This window comes from Glycine max, chromosome 12, assembly GCF_000004515.6.
Source record: "Glycine max cultivar Williams 82 chromosome 12, Glycine_max_v4.0, whole genome shotgun sequence".
NCBI classification, from domain to species: Eukaryota; Viridiplantae; Streptophyta; class Magnoliopsida; order Fabales; family Fabaceae; genus Glycine; species Glycine max.
Window position 1 is genome coordinate 39,984,971 of NC_038248.2, and position 16,410 is coordinate 40,001,380.

The 16,410-nt window shown below is 32.5% G+C and overlaps 3 protein-coding genes across 3 annotated transcripts; 2 read left to right on the forward strand and 1 right to left on the reverse strand.

The window, feature by feature from the left end:
• The first annotated feature begins 3,417 nt into the window (after nucleotides 1-3,417).
• Nucleotides 3,418-4,050, forward strand: LOC100813977 (uncharacterized). Its single transcript, XM_014764846.3, has 2 exons — nucleotides 3,418-3,578; nucleotides 3,681-4,050. The coding sequence occupies exons 1-2, from the start codon at nucleotides 3,480-3,482 to the stop codon at nucleotides 3,930-3,932; spliced, it is 351 nt and encodes a 116-aa protein (XP_014620332.1). The 5' UTR covers nucleotides 3,418-3,479; the 3' UTR covers nucleotides 3,933-4,050.
• A 6,455-nt stretch (nucleotides 4,051-10,505) lies between these two features.
• On the forward strand, nucleotides 10,506-12,193 carry LOC100305703 (squamosa promoter-binding-like protein 3). The gene is made up of 2 exons (XM_003540425.5): nucleotides 10,506-11,096; nucleotides 11,643-12,193. The coding sequence occupies exons 1-2, from the start codon at nucleotides 10,762-10,764 to the stop codon at nucleotides 11,869-11,871; spliced, it is 564 nt and encodes a 187-aa protein (XP_003540473.1). The 5' UTR covers nucleotides 10,506-10,761; the 3' UTR covers nucleotides 11,872-12,193.
• A 452-nt stretch (nucleotides 12,194-12,645) lies between these two features.
• LOC100500617 (probable protein phosphatase 2C) lies at nucleotides 12,646-16,198 on the reverse strand. Its single transcript, NM_001351626.1, has 5 exons — nucleotides 16,023-16,198; nucleotides 14,423-14,671; nucleotides 13,959-14,235; nucleotides 13,596-13,750; nucleotides 12,646-13,171 (listed from the first exon to the last, which is right to left on the reverse strand). Exons 1-5 carry the CDS (start codon nucleotides 16,053-16,055, stop codon nucleotides 13,034-13,036), a joined length of 852 nt encoding a protein of 283 aa, NP_001338555.1. The 5' UTR covers nucleotides 16,056-16,198; the 3' UTR covers nucleotides 12,646-13,033.
• Nucleotides 16,199-16,410: the final 212 nt, after the last annotated feature.

Genomic DNA, 16,410 nt, shown 5'->3' on the forward strand with positions numbered 1-16,410 from the left:
CCAATTTAACATCCAAGAACAATAGGTGTCGACCTCCCTGTGAACTCCTTGGCAAGTGTACTAAATTGTATAAATAGTATAAAATAGTAGTCCAAGTATCATATCCATAGGGACTCATGTAATACTCGTCAAAATAACAACATTCACTAACTATGGCTATCAGAACAACAATTTTAATTTGATTGTGAAAATGTAAAAAGCAAGAACTTAAATAAACAGGAAATTAAAAAGCAAAATAACAAAAAACTCTTTTTGGTAATTTTTACGAACACTTGAAATGCGGTAAAAATAAGTAAGACAACAATGGATAGAAGTTTTGGGATTGACTTCACCAAACCATCTCATCATGTATACAAAGGTCAATAATCTAGTTTAAGGTTCATTTATTATCATCAACTCACAAAATACTCAAATCCAATTCCTTGGATGGAAAAAGCCTAAGTCCCTTGACTAAACTATCAATTCATTGAATTAGTTTAGCCAAGTAACATGCATTAAGAAAAAAAAGTTAAAAGATGACTAACAAGTTTTGTTCCATCCCTAGACACAAAACTCATTAGGTGTTCTTTTTCATTTCTAAGTTTAAATACATTTTCCAATGACTATTCAAACCTCAAAATCAAGCAAATGGGTGATCAAGTTAAAGCAAGCATTAATGTATAAAATAGAGCACTTAATAATAAAAATGAACATAGATTAATGACTACAATGTAGACATGAAGATGGGTTCAACTACATTAGTTCCAACAAGGGTTAACCTAACTACATAACTAAAAGAAGAACAAGAAGATGCAAAAAATTAAGAGAAAATGATGCACAAAATGATGAGAGTTGGTAGGAAAGCCATAGAAAACAAGTGAGAGCTTCCTAGCCCCTCACAATGCCCTAGATAGCTCTCTAAACCAAAACTAACGAAATCCCCTTCATTTGGCTTTTTATCCCTTTGTTTTAGCTTCACTAATGCCACGTCAACACTCTCATGCCCAACATTAAACTTCTCACGTTCAACTTTAGCTTTCTCATGCCCAGCCTCAAGTTGACAACAAACAAAAGGCACTTTTCTACATTCTTAAGCCAACCTCAACAAGAAAAATGAAAAATGTTGGCTTTTGGCTTTCAAAATATGCTTCCAAAGATGTTTGGCTTGAACTTCCAAATGTTAATCTTCCAAAATCTTCTAAAAGGTTAAAAACACTAAACCTAGTCATAATTTATAGCTAGATTAACATAAAAGTGATTAAAACAAATTTTTAAGTCACGAAAATTTAAGATAAATGCCAAGATATATAAGCATACAAGGCAGTTATCACTTCCCTAATACCTAAGAAAATCCAAGAAGGGTATTTAGAGGAAACTCACCTTTCCTTTTCTTCTTTACTTTTTTACCTTTGCCCTTATCAAACTTAGTAATGTCTGTTTAATGTTTTCAACCTTTACCAGAAATAACTTTTGGAACCTTTACAGGGGTTGAAGAATTTCCTTCCTCTGAAGGAAGCAAAAGATTTATGGTGAGACTTAGGAGGCTCATCACCCTTAAAGATGAAGAAGGCATGGTCAAATATAAAAGTTTTCCATACAGAAAATATAATTTGTCGTTTTTATAGTTAGCATTGTAAAGTATGTTTTGTAACAAAAAATATAAAAGCAACAAATCAGAATTAGTAAAGAAAGATAAAGCACACACAAATTTTATATCGGTTTACCCACAACCTTGGACTATGTCCAGTCCATACACCTATAGGATTTTCATTAACATAAGCACCAATTGTGGTATTATTTCTTTCCTGAAGCTAGCCTCTACAAGCTCCTTCTGAGCATTCTTTCAAAGAGCCTCTCCAGGCTTTCACTTAAGTATTCTTTCTAAAATCTTCTTTAGACTTCACCATTAATATTCTCTAAGCCTTTGCAGACTATACTTAAGTATTATTTTTAAAAGCCTATCCAGGCTTCACACCCAAAGTAGCAACTACTACTTGACTTACACAACACCTTGTTTTGCCCACTCACAACCTTCAGAAAAACCAATCCCCTAATTTGTTCTCTTAAGTTTCCTTATCATAAATGGGTTCTGCTTAGGGAGAAGTGCCTAATACACCTTTCACGGAAAACTCATTAGTAAGCTCCCCCCTGAGAAGATGCTTACAAACATTCTATGGCTAAAAAGGTTTCGCTCTAAAGTCCAAGAAAGTCTAGGCTAAGGAAGATTAGTATCAGAAGCAAATGATGTATATGTACAATGCAGCTTTTGATCCATAACATCTTTATCCTATTTTCCTTCATAACAATGAACTCTAGCTGCACTTCATCCTCCTTAATTTGAGCTTTGGAGAGGATCATTGTTCCTTTTTCTTGAGAGGCTTAGAGGCCAAGGAGATTAGTTGCGAGTTGTCTCCATCAACACAATTAGTTCTTCCTTCTTCCTTAATTGGATCAACTTGCACACAATTTAAATTCGAAATTGTGGTCGTTGGTACTCATTGTTGTCAGTGGTTCATGACTAGCTCTTTCTTGTAAAAATTAACAAAATAGAAACATATTTCAGTTGGTTAAGAGGGAGTGCTAAAAATATAAAACGAAAATATGTTTATCTTTTATAAAGAAACTTAAATAACTTTCTGTTGTATAATTTATATAATGAAAATGTATTTCCATTAAAAGGGTATTTTGGAAATATATTTTTTTCAAAGCACATGGGGGTGTAAATAGCAAAATTGAGGGTGAGAATATTAATTCCCCCAAAAAAAATATGAGGTTGATACATTCTGCAATTAATTTTACACAAGTTATTCCCAGTGTCCGGTGTCATACACTCAAATCATTATAAATAAAATGTTTTAAAATGAAATTATTTTCTAAAATGAGAGTAAATAAAGATTCCTAATCTAATTTAAAATACACATTGATCTTAAGTCTTTAAACCTATTAAATAATTTGTGTAATTTTGTCAAAAAGATGCAAAAGTTAAAAAGTTCTAAAGAAAATCCAGGTACAATTCAACGTGAGGAGGAAATTTTCCTTGTAGATACGACCATAATGTAACTCACAAGTCAATAGCATGTGCAGATCACGTGCAATCATTGTACAAAAATTCCAATGTTGTCTTGCAAAGAAAAAGAGAAAACCTCTTGTAGTTCTAATCATAAGATTCAGCGTATAAATCCCTTTATTTTGGGAAGATGTGTCGGCCAAAAGAAAGAGTTGTCCCATTTGTTCTTGTCTCCTCCTTTCAATTCATTTCCACCGATGAAGGTCTTGACACGTGTCATGCAAATAGCACACTAAACGTGTTGAGTTGCTAATCTAATTTTCATGAGTCATGCTCAGCACACAGCGTTACTTCCACCGCGTGTCACACACCCTCACTCTTTTTGTTCCTTCCCTTGTCTCTACTCTTTCTTATATAACCTCCCCAAGGTCCTAATTTATCCTTTCAAGACAATTACAAGAGAGTAGTGTTACTATTACATAGTCACAGAAAAATGGCAAATAGAATTTCCCTAGTTATGTCACACAAAAATTTGGTCAAACACCTCCACTCAACTAGTACTAAAAATGCAAATGCTCATGTGCATACTCAAGTATATAACCCTAGTTATTAATTAATTGCACATATGCGCATCTTTAGGTTTTTGGTTAATTTGGATTTCCTAATTAATATTTATGTACCCTTTTTTCTTCAGGGTGGTGATTCAATTGTAGGAGCAGCAGCACAAGGGGCAGTGAAGGCAACAGAGGTTTTGGAGAATGTGGGAGAAAGGGCTAAGGAGACAGTGGGCACAGCTTTGGATGCAGCAAAGAAGACTACAAAGTTGGTGACAGAGACAACAACAACCATGGTTGAGGCTGATACCAATGTTGTGGACACAGTTGAGTACAGATGTACTGAAGATTTGGGGGGCCAGCTTGGAGATGGCCATGATAGTTATAATTGAATGGGAGTTTATGGGAATTGATTAGGGGTCATCCTATGATTTTTCTTGTTGTGACTTCAATATATTATGACTTATAAAAGATTGAAGAAAAGGAATACTGAAGTTAATGTTCTGCTCATTTTGTTGTCTATGATCTATGAACATAGGAAGCCATATATTGTATAATGCCATTTGAATCATCTTGTGATGTTTAAAGCAAACTCACCACTAAAAACACAGCTTCATCGTCAAATTTTATTCTGATGCTACTATATACTATAGATAGACACTTTGGATAATAAATTCTTCTTAATGCAATTATCAGCCACAACTAAATTATAGTTTATGATAAGTCATGGGGAAATAAAGTTTGGGGGTGTTTATTTGAAAAATTAATTGTTATTTATTATATTTTAAATGATACTAAAAATATTATTTTCTATTGCTCTGATGCTATTATATAGACATTTCGGATGACATAATATTCTCTTTCATGGATTATTCTTAATATAATTAATAGCGACCATTAAATATAGTTATTATTGTTCAGGTACTAGTTATTTTTCAATTTTTTGAATAAAAATAAAAATTTATTTTGTTTTTTATAAAAAGGTGAAAACATATTTTTTTAAATAATTATAAAATATTTATATTTTATTTTCTGATTTTAATTATTTGTATAAAATATATAAATAAAAAATTTACAAAATAAAAAAGATAAGATATTCTTATAGTTATTTATAAAAATATATATTTTTTCAAATAGGCCCTTATCAATCAATATCACAGTATTTCTTAGACTAGTGTACTGAAATAAATAAAGCATATACACTTTACCATCTCATCTCATTTCCTAATAAAACTTGAATTATCATGTATGTATTCGGTTTGTTATATACCAAAAAACATAAAAAGTAGCGACTGGCATGAGTCAATTCAGTCTGGACAAAATTATTTATTTAAATTCGTACATTCGCCAATCTTAATAAATGTATAAGTACGTTTATCCAACTTTTCAGTATGAATTTTATTTTGTAATTATTGCTACCTAAATAATCATTTCATAAATTTTAAATATACTACATGAATTTTCGATCTCAAAACTTAATTTAAATTAAAATGATGAAAGCTTACAATATCTGAAATTAGGTGAGTTTATTTATTTAACTTTCATTTTATTAATTTATAATCTCTATATTTAATAAATGCCGGTATATTTTTAGTTCACAGAGAACTAAAAAATATTTTAAAAAATAAAATAAAAGATAATTAAAATAACCTACTTTTAAGAATTAAAATATATTTTAGCCTATTATGTTAAATTCCAAAGTCATTAGTTACATTTTCGGACAATAATGTTTTGAAGTGTTTCATAAATATTAAATCAGAGTCAACTGCTACTTTTATGAATCTCATTATCATTTTTATCACAATTTATGAATTTAACAAGCTGAAGCTAGCTCTTAATTTGAACTTGTATAAAACTAAATTGCCAGTCAAATCGAAAGAGAGGGTAAACAGATGGTGAAACTCAACTCAACTCATAGCATAATAGCATGTATGATGCAAAGAGAAACTAGTCAATTGTCACAACATTATCGAACCATGTTTGAATAAACAACTGAATCAGATACCGCTGTCGGTTTCTTTCCCATAAATCCTCGTATAAAGGCAAAATCGACAAAGCATTGATAAGATAAAAGCAAGTATGCAAAGAGCCAATGGCTGGTTTTTCTGTATCTATGAAGAAGACACAAGGTAACTTCCAACACTTCATCATATCTTTGCTACAAAAAGTGAGCCGTGAAAACAAGATTTTTATTTTATGCCTTTATTCATCATGGGTTACCAAGATCTTGGGACCGACAACAGATTCCAAGCTTCTTGAATCATATGATGACGTGTAATTAATGTCAATGCAAGCTGTGTGTCTGCACTATCCCTTCTTTACAAAGACAAGCAAGAATATTTTTATGATAACCATTAATTAGAGTATATTTTGGGGTTAAATTATATAAAAATTTATAAAAACATTTTGAGTAAATAATTGTTAAATTAACATTATTTAATTAATTTATGATACTTAGTGAGTAAAATAAAACCTAAAAAAGCATGATAAGTTAAGAAGACAATAATTAAGAAAAACAAGTTAATTAAGGAAATCAGGACTAATAAAGTTAAACAAAATAATTGAAAATAGTTAAAAAAACATGATTAATTAAGGAAAACATGCTAATTCAGGAAAGTAAAGTCGAGAGCTTAGTGCAAGAGAGAAGAAGGAAAAAAAACACAAACTTTAAGAGAATACAATTTCTTATAGAGGGCAAAAACGAGAAGAAGGAGAAGCAAACATTGGGAGTCACTCGTTCCTTCCATTCCTTTTCTTATCTTTTCCCTCTTTATTAAATATTTCCCTCTTCCAATTGTAAAGCTTCGATGACAATGAGAGGTTAAACTCCATTTGTTGAGAACTTGACAGTCAACTACTCTTAATGTAGTTTTTCTTCCTATCTATTTGTGAATATTACATTTGCATTATCTTTTCTTGTGCTTAATATTATTACTTGTGCCTTGATCACCCATTTGCATGGTAAGTTTTAGAGGTAATGTTGGGAAACATTATTGTCTAATAGAACTGGGAATAAATATCTAATTAAAGTCATCACTACGGATAAGTTGATATTTGTTTAGTCTGTTATACACCTCTATTCTTAATGCAATTTATTATTTTAGTTCTACAAAGGGATTTGAGAGAGAAAATAGATAAATTAGGCTTTTTCTTGTGGGGGACCAAAGTTAGAGTATACTAGTAGATACAAGTGTAAATTTGAATAATTATAAATATAGAAAAATTATTAATATTACATCAAAGAGCAACTCTGACAGGCTAAGTTCTTAACATTCTAATCTTCTGAATTTCCTTCTATAATAATATTGGATTTTTTTTATCTTTTTTGTCTTTAACTAATTAATTTAAATTCTTATTTAATTTCTTATTTTGTTTGATTTAATTTTCTGTCAATTTAGATTATTATTTTTTTCATAATCTTCTCAAATCAATTTTCTTTAACTTCTTTTATTAATAAAATATTCATCTACCTAAGTACAAACAAAATCTTTATGGATTCGACACTCATATTTCTGTTTTAACTTTACTACTTAGACGTATTGATGTACTTGTCAATTCATCAACACTTTACAAAGATTTCTTCTGAGTTCTTACTTTTATCCTTTCGCATAGAATTCTTCACAAGTGTCCCACACATTGTTAAAGACACAAAAAGAAGGACTATTTGACATTCACCAACACATAATTATGGGATCATCAACTATGTAAATCAATTGATAGCTTAATCAATAATTTTGAATTTGAATCTTCGATATATAATTACGTTAAATATTTAGATCGAGACAATATAATCAGTCTTATAGTTGAATTCGACTTGAGTAACATTATTTCCCGTGAAAGAATATATACCTGTGTACCAAGCTATGGGATAATGGGCTAGTTAGGCTTTAATATTGACTTGGTGCATGACCAAACAAAATTATAACATAGAGAAAGAATAAAAAGAAGAGCAAGGAGGCCGAAACCAACTCAACATGAGAGTGATGGACATTCTGATTTTTTGGTGAAGATGTTTACAGTGTGACATTCTGATTCTCTTGGCCAGAAGAGAAGACAAGCAATTAATATTCAGGCTGATGTATAATATGAATGATTCTACATTTGTGGCCAAGCATCATTTATGCCAATGAAAATTGATTTGTATCGATTAAGTTTTCAGCTTTGACATGTTATTTGTCATGACGCGGCCATTTTTTCTCCTTAAATACATATATATCATCGATCACATACCGAATAAAATGGCTAATTGCATTGTGACTTGAAGGGATGCTTTGAGCAATTACCTATATAACACAACTGAAAAATTCGGTTCAAGAGAGTTACAGATGCAGCACAGACAAATTTGGATTCAATGACATAACATATATATGGGTATCTAAAATTATCATAGGGCCTACTAAAACATGTAATTATAAGAACATATATGTGCAAGTCTACCTTGATTTTCCTTTAAAATGCCAAGATAAAAGCACTGGGGAAAGAAAGTCAAGGTAAACGCGAAATTGTTATTTTCCATTCTTCTTTACAGATGGCTTTCGGAAAAGTTTTTATAAAGTTTATTTGGTCTTATTTTGTTAATAAGAAATAGGTGTGTTTAATTTATTCACGACTAATCTCTACTAAAAAAAACTTGGTTAATTATTATTAGTGAATCTCTTTCAATGACATGTAATTTGGTTTATAATTTTCTAATAACCCACGGCCTAGATAAAACTTGTAATAAATCAAACAACTGCAAATTAGGTTCAATTATTATTAGTTAGTTTGACATAAGGCTTTTGCTAAAAAGTGATTTTAATTGCAGTTATTTCTATCTTATCTTAGTTAGAATGGATAGTCGTGAATGAAGTGTTAGATATTTCACATTAGTTAAAAATAATATCATGCAAATAAATTATGAGTGAAGAATAATCTTTATCCTACAACTTAATTTATTTAAATGATTAATTATAACTTTATTATTCAAATATCATCCTACTTTAAATACATCAAATTTTACTGTACCAAAAATTAGAAGACTGTACCATAAAAGAATTATATATATACCTTGGATTTTTTCAACTAATCTTTTATCTTTTATAATTAACATTTATAATGGCTTTGGGAAAAGTTTTCATAAAGTTTATTTGGTCTTATTTTGTTAATAAGAAATAGGTGTGTTTAATTTATTGACGACTAATCTCTACTAAAAAAAAACTTGGTTAATTATTATTAGTGAATCTCTTTCATTTATATTTTTGCATCAATTACTAGTCTCTTCATCAATGATATGTTAGTCTCTTGATCATTTATTAGTTTATATTTTGCAATAACGTTTCTTACTTTTATCAATGACATGTAATTTGGTTTATAATTTTCTAATAACCCACGGCCTAGATAAAACTTGTAATAAATCAAACAACTGCAAATTAGGTTCAACTATTATTGGTTAGTTTGACATAAGGCTTTTGTTAAAAAGTGATTTTAATTGCAGTTATTTCTATCTTTAGAATGGATAGTCGTGAATGAAGCGTTAGAAATTTCACATTAGTTAAAAATAATATCATGCAAATAAATTATGAGTGAAGAATAATCTTTATCCTAAGTTAATTTATTTAAATGATTAATTATAACTTTATTATTCAAATACATCAAATTTTACTGTACCAAAAATTAGAAGACTGTACCATAAAATCTTTTATAATTAACATTTATAATGGCTGAATCCATTTGCTTTTGTCCATTACAACTAGATGCCATCCATGGTGAGAACTCACATCAAAGTACCAAGTACGATTGACATCTTGCCTTCTTGTGAAACCATGGTGGTAGCGTGCTAGGTCATGTCAGTACAAGTAACCACATGATTGTTGTGGCCACAGTAGTACTGTTGCAACAATGCATGTGTCAAGATTACCAGCTAATGCTATCCCCCCATATTTATGACATCATTTTTTTATCAAACAAAAAGTTTATGACATCATTTTATGCCAGAGGTTGTGCAAGTACAGTTTTCATAATTTCATATCTCCAAGCACTAAATATTTTATTAACCGTTTAATCACACGCACATCATTAAAACTATGAATAATATACAAGAATCAATTTTATGTCATAAAATCATGGTGATACCATGAAAAATAAGAAGTTTATCTATTGTTTTACCTTCCTCATGAATTTAATTGATTATTTTTAAGCATGAAGCTAATCCAATTACATTATAAATCTAATTCTTTTCTCCTTTCTACTCAAATTTGCTTAAAGACAAAGTGAAAGCCAAAGCAAGGTTCACAACAAAATATTTTCTGGGTGGAATTCAATTCAAGCTAAAGAGATAGATTTTCTTGTTGCTGTTCATTTGTCCTTTTTGCTTCCATGAAATATATGATATGTCTCACTCAACTGCTATGACTACTTCACTGGATTTTGATTTAAAATTCAGTGCACAAGTACATCTTGCCCTGTGCATCTCAATCAAATGTTTTTAGTGATACTACTAACTAACATTTAAAATGGATTTAACATGATTTTTCAGTCCAATGATTCAATTGGAAAATTTCTATTCCATTGTGTTTGGTTGTGAAAAAAAAAGTGTGATAAGAAAAAAATGAAAAAAAAGGAAATACAGTAGAAAGAAAGTGAAAAGTCTAAATTAACCCTGCAGGTACTATCTTCCTGAATCAGTTTTTAATCATGCAGATTTTGCATGAAGTCATTAGTCATATCATCATATATCTTTTTGTAAATACAGTTGTTGAAGGTGTGCATGTGATATGGGTCCTTCACCTGCGTATCAGAAATCACATCAACACACAAAAGGGAAAAAATCCTCCTCTTCCAAATTGTAACTCCTTGAGCACCATTAGTTAAGCATTTAGTCACCACAAAGGAACCTAGAGTTTATTTGACAGCACTGTCACTTTCAACACAACATTCATGCAAAATTAATCCCCACTTCCCACTTACCCCAAGAATTGACATTTAAACTTTGCTTTATTTGCTTATCATTACAAGACAAAACACATCCCCATGCATTACTTCCCCCACCCTATGCTAAGCATAACACACAACTAACAAAATGGAGCCTGTGGTCCACACCTCTTCCCCCTTCTTTCTCCACCTTTTTGGCTCCCTATAAACTCCGTCTTTCACTCACAATGCTCCAAGAGACAAGGCTCTAACCGTTTTCTTGCTCCAGCACTTTCTTCTACTTCTTCATCATCATTGTCACCACCACTCACAATGGAGATCAAGAGTAGAGAGAGGATACAAGTGTCAATTGAAAAGGTGAGGAGAGACAGCACAGTTGAAGTTGAAGATGAAGAAGAGGAGGATGAAAGTGTGGTTGGTGGTGAGGGTGGTCTTGCAGAAGATGAGAAGAAGAAAGGTGGTGGAGGGAGTGGGAGAAGAGGGTCAAGTGGAGTTTCTCCACCTTCTTGTCAGGCAGAGATGTGTGGTGCTGATTTGACTGTTGCAAAGAGGTACCATCGCCGCCATAAGGTGTGTGAGCTTCATTCCAAGGCTCCTTCTGTGATGGTTGCAGGACTGAGGCAGAGGTTTTGCCAGCAATGTAGCAGGTGAAGTGTGAATTTGTGTTGCCTTTGGCATTTTGCATCACATATATGGTAGAGTTGATCGTGCTTTTCCATCATGTGTTTATAGTTTTGAAACTAAGCATGGTACTACTTTTGAAGTAAACCTTCAAATTTCAAACTAAGAACAAACTGCTTAGAATTGAAGACATGCCTTGATTACTGCATAAGGAATTTGGTGTTCTGTCAATGTTTCATGCATACATCAGAAACACACATTAAGAATTTAACTTCAGTGCTTAGACCTTTTCACTAGGTATGTTTACTTCTATTTTCATTTCCTGTTTTTATATTCTGTTTTCACTTTTAATTTACAAGTTTTTTTTACCATTTCCTGTACAAATATTTGAAAACAGAAAACAAAATTGAAAACAAAAGTGATCAGTTTTGTAAATTAAAAGTGGAAACAGAAAATAAAAATAGAAGTAAACGGGCCTTATCTTTCCATATAAAGGAGCAGAAGTGTCAACTATTTCAAAGGACTGCTTCCATGCATTTGCCTTATTAGAAACCTGTGATGAGTCTGTGCAGGTTCCAAGAGCTGGCAGAGTTTGATGAAGCTAAAAGAAGCTGCCGGAGACGCTTGGCCAGACATAACGAGCGGCGCCGGAAAAGCAATGCTGAAACTTGCAATGAAGGATGCAGTGGAAGCAAAGGGCAGCACCCTACAGAAAGCCACTGCAGAAATGCTGATGTCTGGGGAAGAATTCAGATGAACATTGCAAAGAATTCTGGCTACAACTCCTTCCATATTAGATGAATCCAATGTGTTCACCGGCATGCTCCCTCTCTTCTGTCAATGGATCTTCACAGTTTACATGCCAAGGCATATAATAAAGGCCCCTTTCTTTATGTTACGAGAATAAGCATCTAAACCAGAATGAAAAACTCCCAACATCTAAAGGTGGTGTCGTATGTATAATACTAGTTCATTTCCCTTAAGCTCTATATTATATTTACTTAGCCAGTTTCTTCTGTTTCTGTGTGCCTTGGAATATATGTATTCTATTGTGCCCCCCCTTAAAATGGTGTACCCCTATGCCCCCTTGATTAGAATAAAATCTATTGCTTCTTTGACTAAATTCACGTATCTCTTTCAATTATTTCTATACCTTGTTTGTGCTATGTTAATAAACTTCATAGATTCATTTGAGACTCAACCTATACATTTTTTTTCATATCCGTTTCTTTGGATGCATTATTTTCACTTTGCCTTGAAAATCTCCACAATATAGCTGTAAACTTTATTTTTATCACCAGTAAATAAAATGGTATCCATTAGGGTAGTCTTAGTAGTTAGTAGTAGGGGGATTTTGGTAGTATGCACAATTCTAACCTTGTTGTCGCCATTCTACAAAGAAAAGAAAAAACAGTAAATAAAATGGTATAGTAGCTCAAAAGTTTGACAAACATGTTCCTTCTCTGCCCCTGTCAATGATTGATATGCTTATATTACTGCAAAGCCATAACCCTTCTTCCTATTCATGAAAAGATACAGTTGAAAGGTCATTCCCAAGTTCGTTGTGAAAAAATAACAAGAAATTGTGAGAAAGCTTCCCACACACTCTAGAGACTTTAGTTATCCAACAGCGATAGGAGTGTAGGCCGATACAAACGAATAACTTAATCTAAAATCTCATAGGCCTGGGCAGTGATATGAAATTAAGCTTTCAAGATCACTGACATTGACCAAACTTCCTTGCAAACTTACAGATTAAAGTTTGGTCTGCATAATTAGAATCTACTACATCTTTCCCACATTGTTACTTTAAATAACACGTTGGCCAAGTTAATTTGCATGAATGACTCAACATAACAACACCACCTGATGGCTGTCAAGCATTATCATTTTATTCATTACACCGAAGTTTATGTTACACTTGCAAGTTGCTGGATCAACGTCTATCATGCCAGTCTTGAGATCACTGAAATTTTACAACAATGCAGGAGATATCATCGGTGCTTTTCCTGTTAACTGCTTCTTCGGTAAGGCGCTTTGCTGAAGACCGTGCATCCTTTATATTTCTGATACAATTAACTGCTTCTTGATTTGACATTACCTGGAATAATTTAAATAAACAGATTTTTAATATTAGATAAATAACCATGTGTATCAAACATGACTTGTTGGTACCAAATAGGTTTGATTATTCATTTGGTCAATCTTTACGTTTAATATCTATACCTAAAAATTATTCGTTTTAGTTCCTAGACGTACATTTTTAATCTGTTTTAGCCCTTGTCTTCTAAATTTGTAGAGACTAAAATCGATTAAAAAACGTATGTGTAAGGACAATCGAGTTAAAAAGTGTATGCGTAGGAACTAAAACTAAAACGGGCAGTTTCCTGATGTAGAGATTAAAACATAAAGATTATGAAGGTATAAAAACCAAATGAGTAATTAAATCTAACCAAATATAAACATAGATAGACAGACAGATAGTCATAAGGTGCTTGCATCATGCTTCATTTATCAAAACTGACCTTCCATAATCCATCACTGGCTAATATAACAAACTCTGCATCATCCTCTATAATCTCCACAGTCACAAATGGCTCTGAACTCAAGTGTTTCTTCAAGCTTTTGTCACCAAATGCCCTTGACACTGCCAGCCGTCCATCAACACGAGGAACATCCCCTGAATTGATTACAAAAGCTGTATCCTTAGCACTGGAACAAAGTCTGTCATGCTCTAAGTAAACTTTTTAGAGCAAGCAACTCAACTAGATCAGGAAAGCATTGAGAATCATTAGCTCTCTGGGCTACAAATCCCACTACTGACCAACCTAGTGGAGCATTTTAATTAGATCAAGGAAAAATTCTATGCATTTTAAATTATGTCATACCTGGAAAGTTTGATACAAAACCACCTCTATTTTTTATATCCTCATGTTCTGTGGTTGGCTCATGATCCACTGATAGTTGTTTGGCCACACCCTTCTTACATAAGACAGCCCGAGAATCCCCAATGTTGGCTACTATTAACTTATGACAATTGACTAATATTGCTGTAACTGCAGTTGAACCCCCTCTACCTAATTCACCCGACATCTCTAAAATACTAGAATCAGTTTTACTGTATGCTCTCTTGACAGCATCTGCAGGTTCTTTCCAGAAGTCAGGCTACACGAAACAAAAACATGATTGAACTTCTATTAATAATCATATTCATTTAACTACAGTTAGAACTATGAAGTTTTCAATTTGATTTTTTTAGAATATGCCTGAGAAGAATCTCCATTACAGTTCATGATTCACATAAAGCAGCTTACAGATTTTGTAACCAGCAAAAGCTACGACCATGCATTACCTCTTGTAAGATATTATCAAACAAATGAGATCGTAAGTAATTAGGTACGTTGTGACCCGCATGGCCGTCAAATATTGCAAACAAACCCAATTCATTGTTATCTATTTGCCTAAATTGAGCCACAACGTAATCCTCCATGTCATGATATGATTTTCCTTTCACCAAATGAAAGCCATGAGTTATGTTCTTTGACATCTTGCTCTTTCCTTTCCCTGAATCAGGGTCTGATGAACCCAAACCAACTTTTACCTGCAAGCAACATACTCATGTCAAATGACTGGCACGAAAATGACTATAGACTCATGCTATGGTCAAAAAGTCAAGTTGTTAAGCAAGAGGTTGATTGGTCTTCCCATACTAGTTTTATGAAGGTGCATTCAATTCTGAAGGTTGTAGGCCACATGTAAAGTAATATGCTCTGACTGGAGACACCGGTAGTGCCTTCCCACCCTCTACACTAAATAACTGATTTATTGTTTATAACATGACTGTTCATCACACTTTAGGTCAATAATGGGATTTGTATCAATTACATAGTTTTAAAATTTGGGTTTAGATCTAACTAAATCCTATAAAGCCAGCTTGTGAGGATAACCCTCACCTCACTTATATATATTATTTTGGTCATATCACTAGTCAGTGTAGGATCTCCAACACTCTCTCACATCAAAGACTGGAATGCAATTTGCAAGACCAGAAATTTGCAGGTAGTTCAATAGCAACCTGATAAGACCAACAACAACTGCTAAGAAAGACTCTGATAACACCTTAGAACTTGAGCTTAGGGTCTAACTCAAACCTACAAAATCAATTTGTAAGATAAGTTCATCCAAGTTTTATAAAGACTACATTGGTCATCATATCTCTAGTTGATGTAGGATCTCCAACACATAGAAATAGCTTTTACAACTATCCTAGAAATTTTTTTAGAAAGCTCTCTATTTCTTTTACCATAGCTTTTGCAAAATTCATTGAGGAAACCCTAGATTAATGACAAGGAAAGGTTGCATCTTGATAACACACATAACCAGGTTCTGGAAGCAAGCACTCAACATCTTTGTTTTGTAACTTTTCTATATCAGAGTAAAGTGGTGGGTGATACAAATGAGCAAAGATAGGAGTAAGCTGGTTAGTTCTGTAATAAGCTCTCATTCATCACAATTCACACTGACACATGTTAAAACCAATTGAAGAATTTGACATAAAGTGTCAGGTATATTTATCTCACCCCGGAAACAGATACATATCAGTTTTAGTGATATGTTTTCCCTACAGATCGGAGCTAGTTGAAAGAGTCTAACTTTAGAATGCAGAAAAGTAATTGGAGACACCATCTTACAAGTCAAAGTCAATGATGGAAGACCAGGCACAGTGCATGGATTAGTTCAATAACAACCACAAAAGGCATACAAGAAAACTAGTGGAGCTGATTAAATTTAACAATACAAGCAATCCACTGAATCTATTGGTGAAGATTAATATCAAAAAATGAAGATCTACATCATTTCCTCCATCCATGAATACAATAACAAGAAAAATGTTATCCAAGTCCAACCATGAATCATTTTTCTCCAAAACAACAAAAGGGAGTGCTCCATACCTTCATCTTTTGAAGGATTTCTCTGGTAGTCATAGCTGAGCTCCTTGATTTGAAGAAAAGAAAAGGAAAAGAAGGCAAAACAGAAGAGAAAGATGAGTGACTGCGCTCTATGCTGATGAGGATTGAAAATAGTGGCGTTGACAGACAGGTCTGAAAAGGACAAGTCCACCTTCTTTGGTTTTTTTGATAACTACTAAAACTGTTATTTAACTTTGCAGTTTACACCCCTTATGAAAAAAAAAATCAATTTTATTTATTTATTTAGACTTACCATATATTTGGTTTCTTTTCTTATACTCTTATTATAGCAGGTGTTTTGATTATGAATAGCTAGGCCTCCACGTGGAATAGAGTAAAATTTTAAGGTTTAAATAAAGTTTTTCTTTAC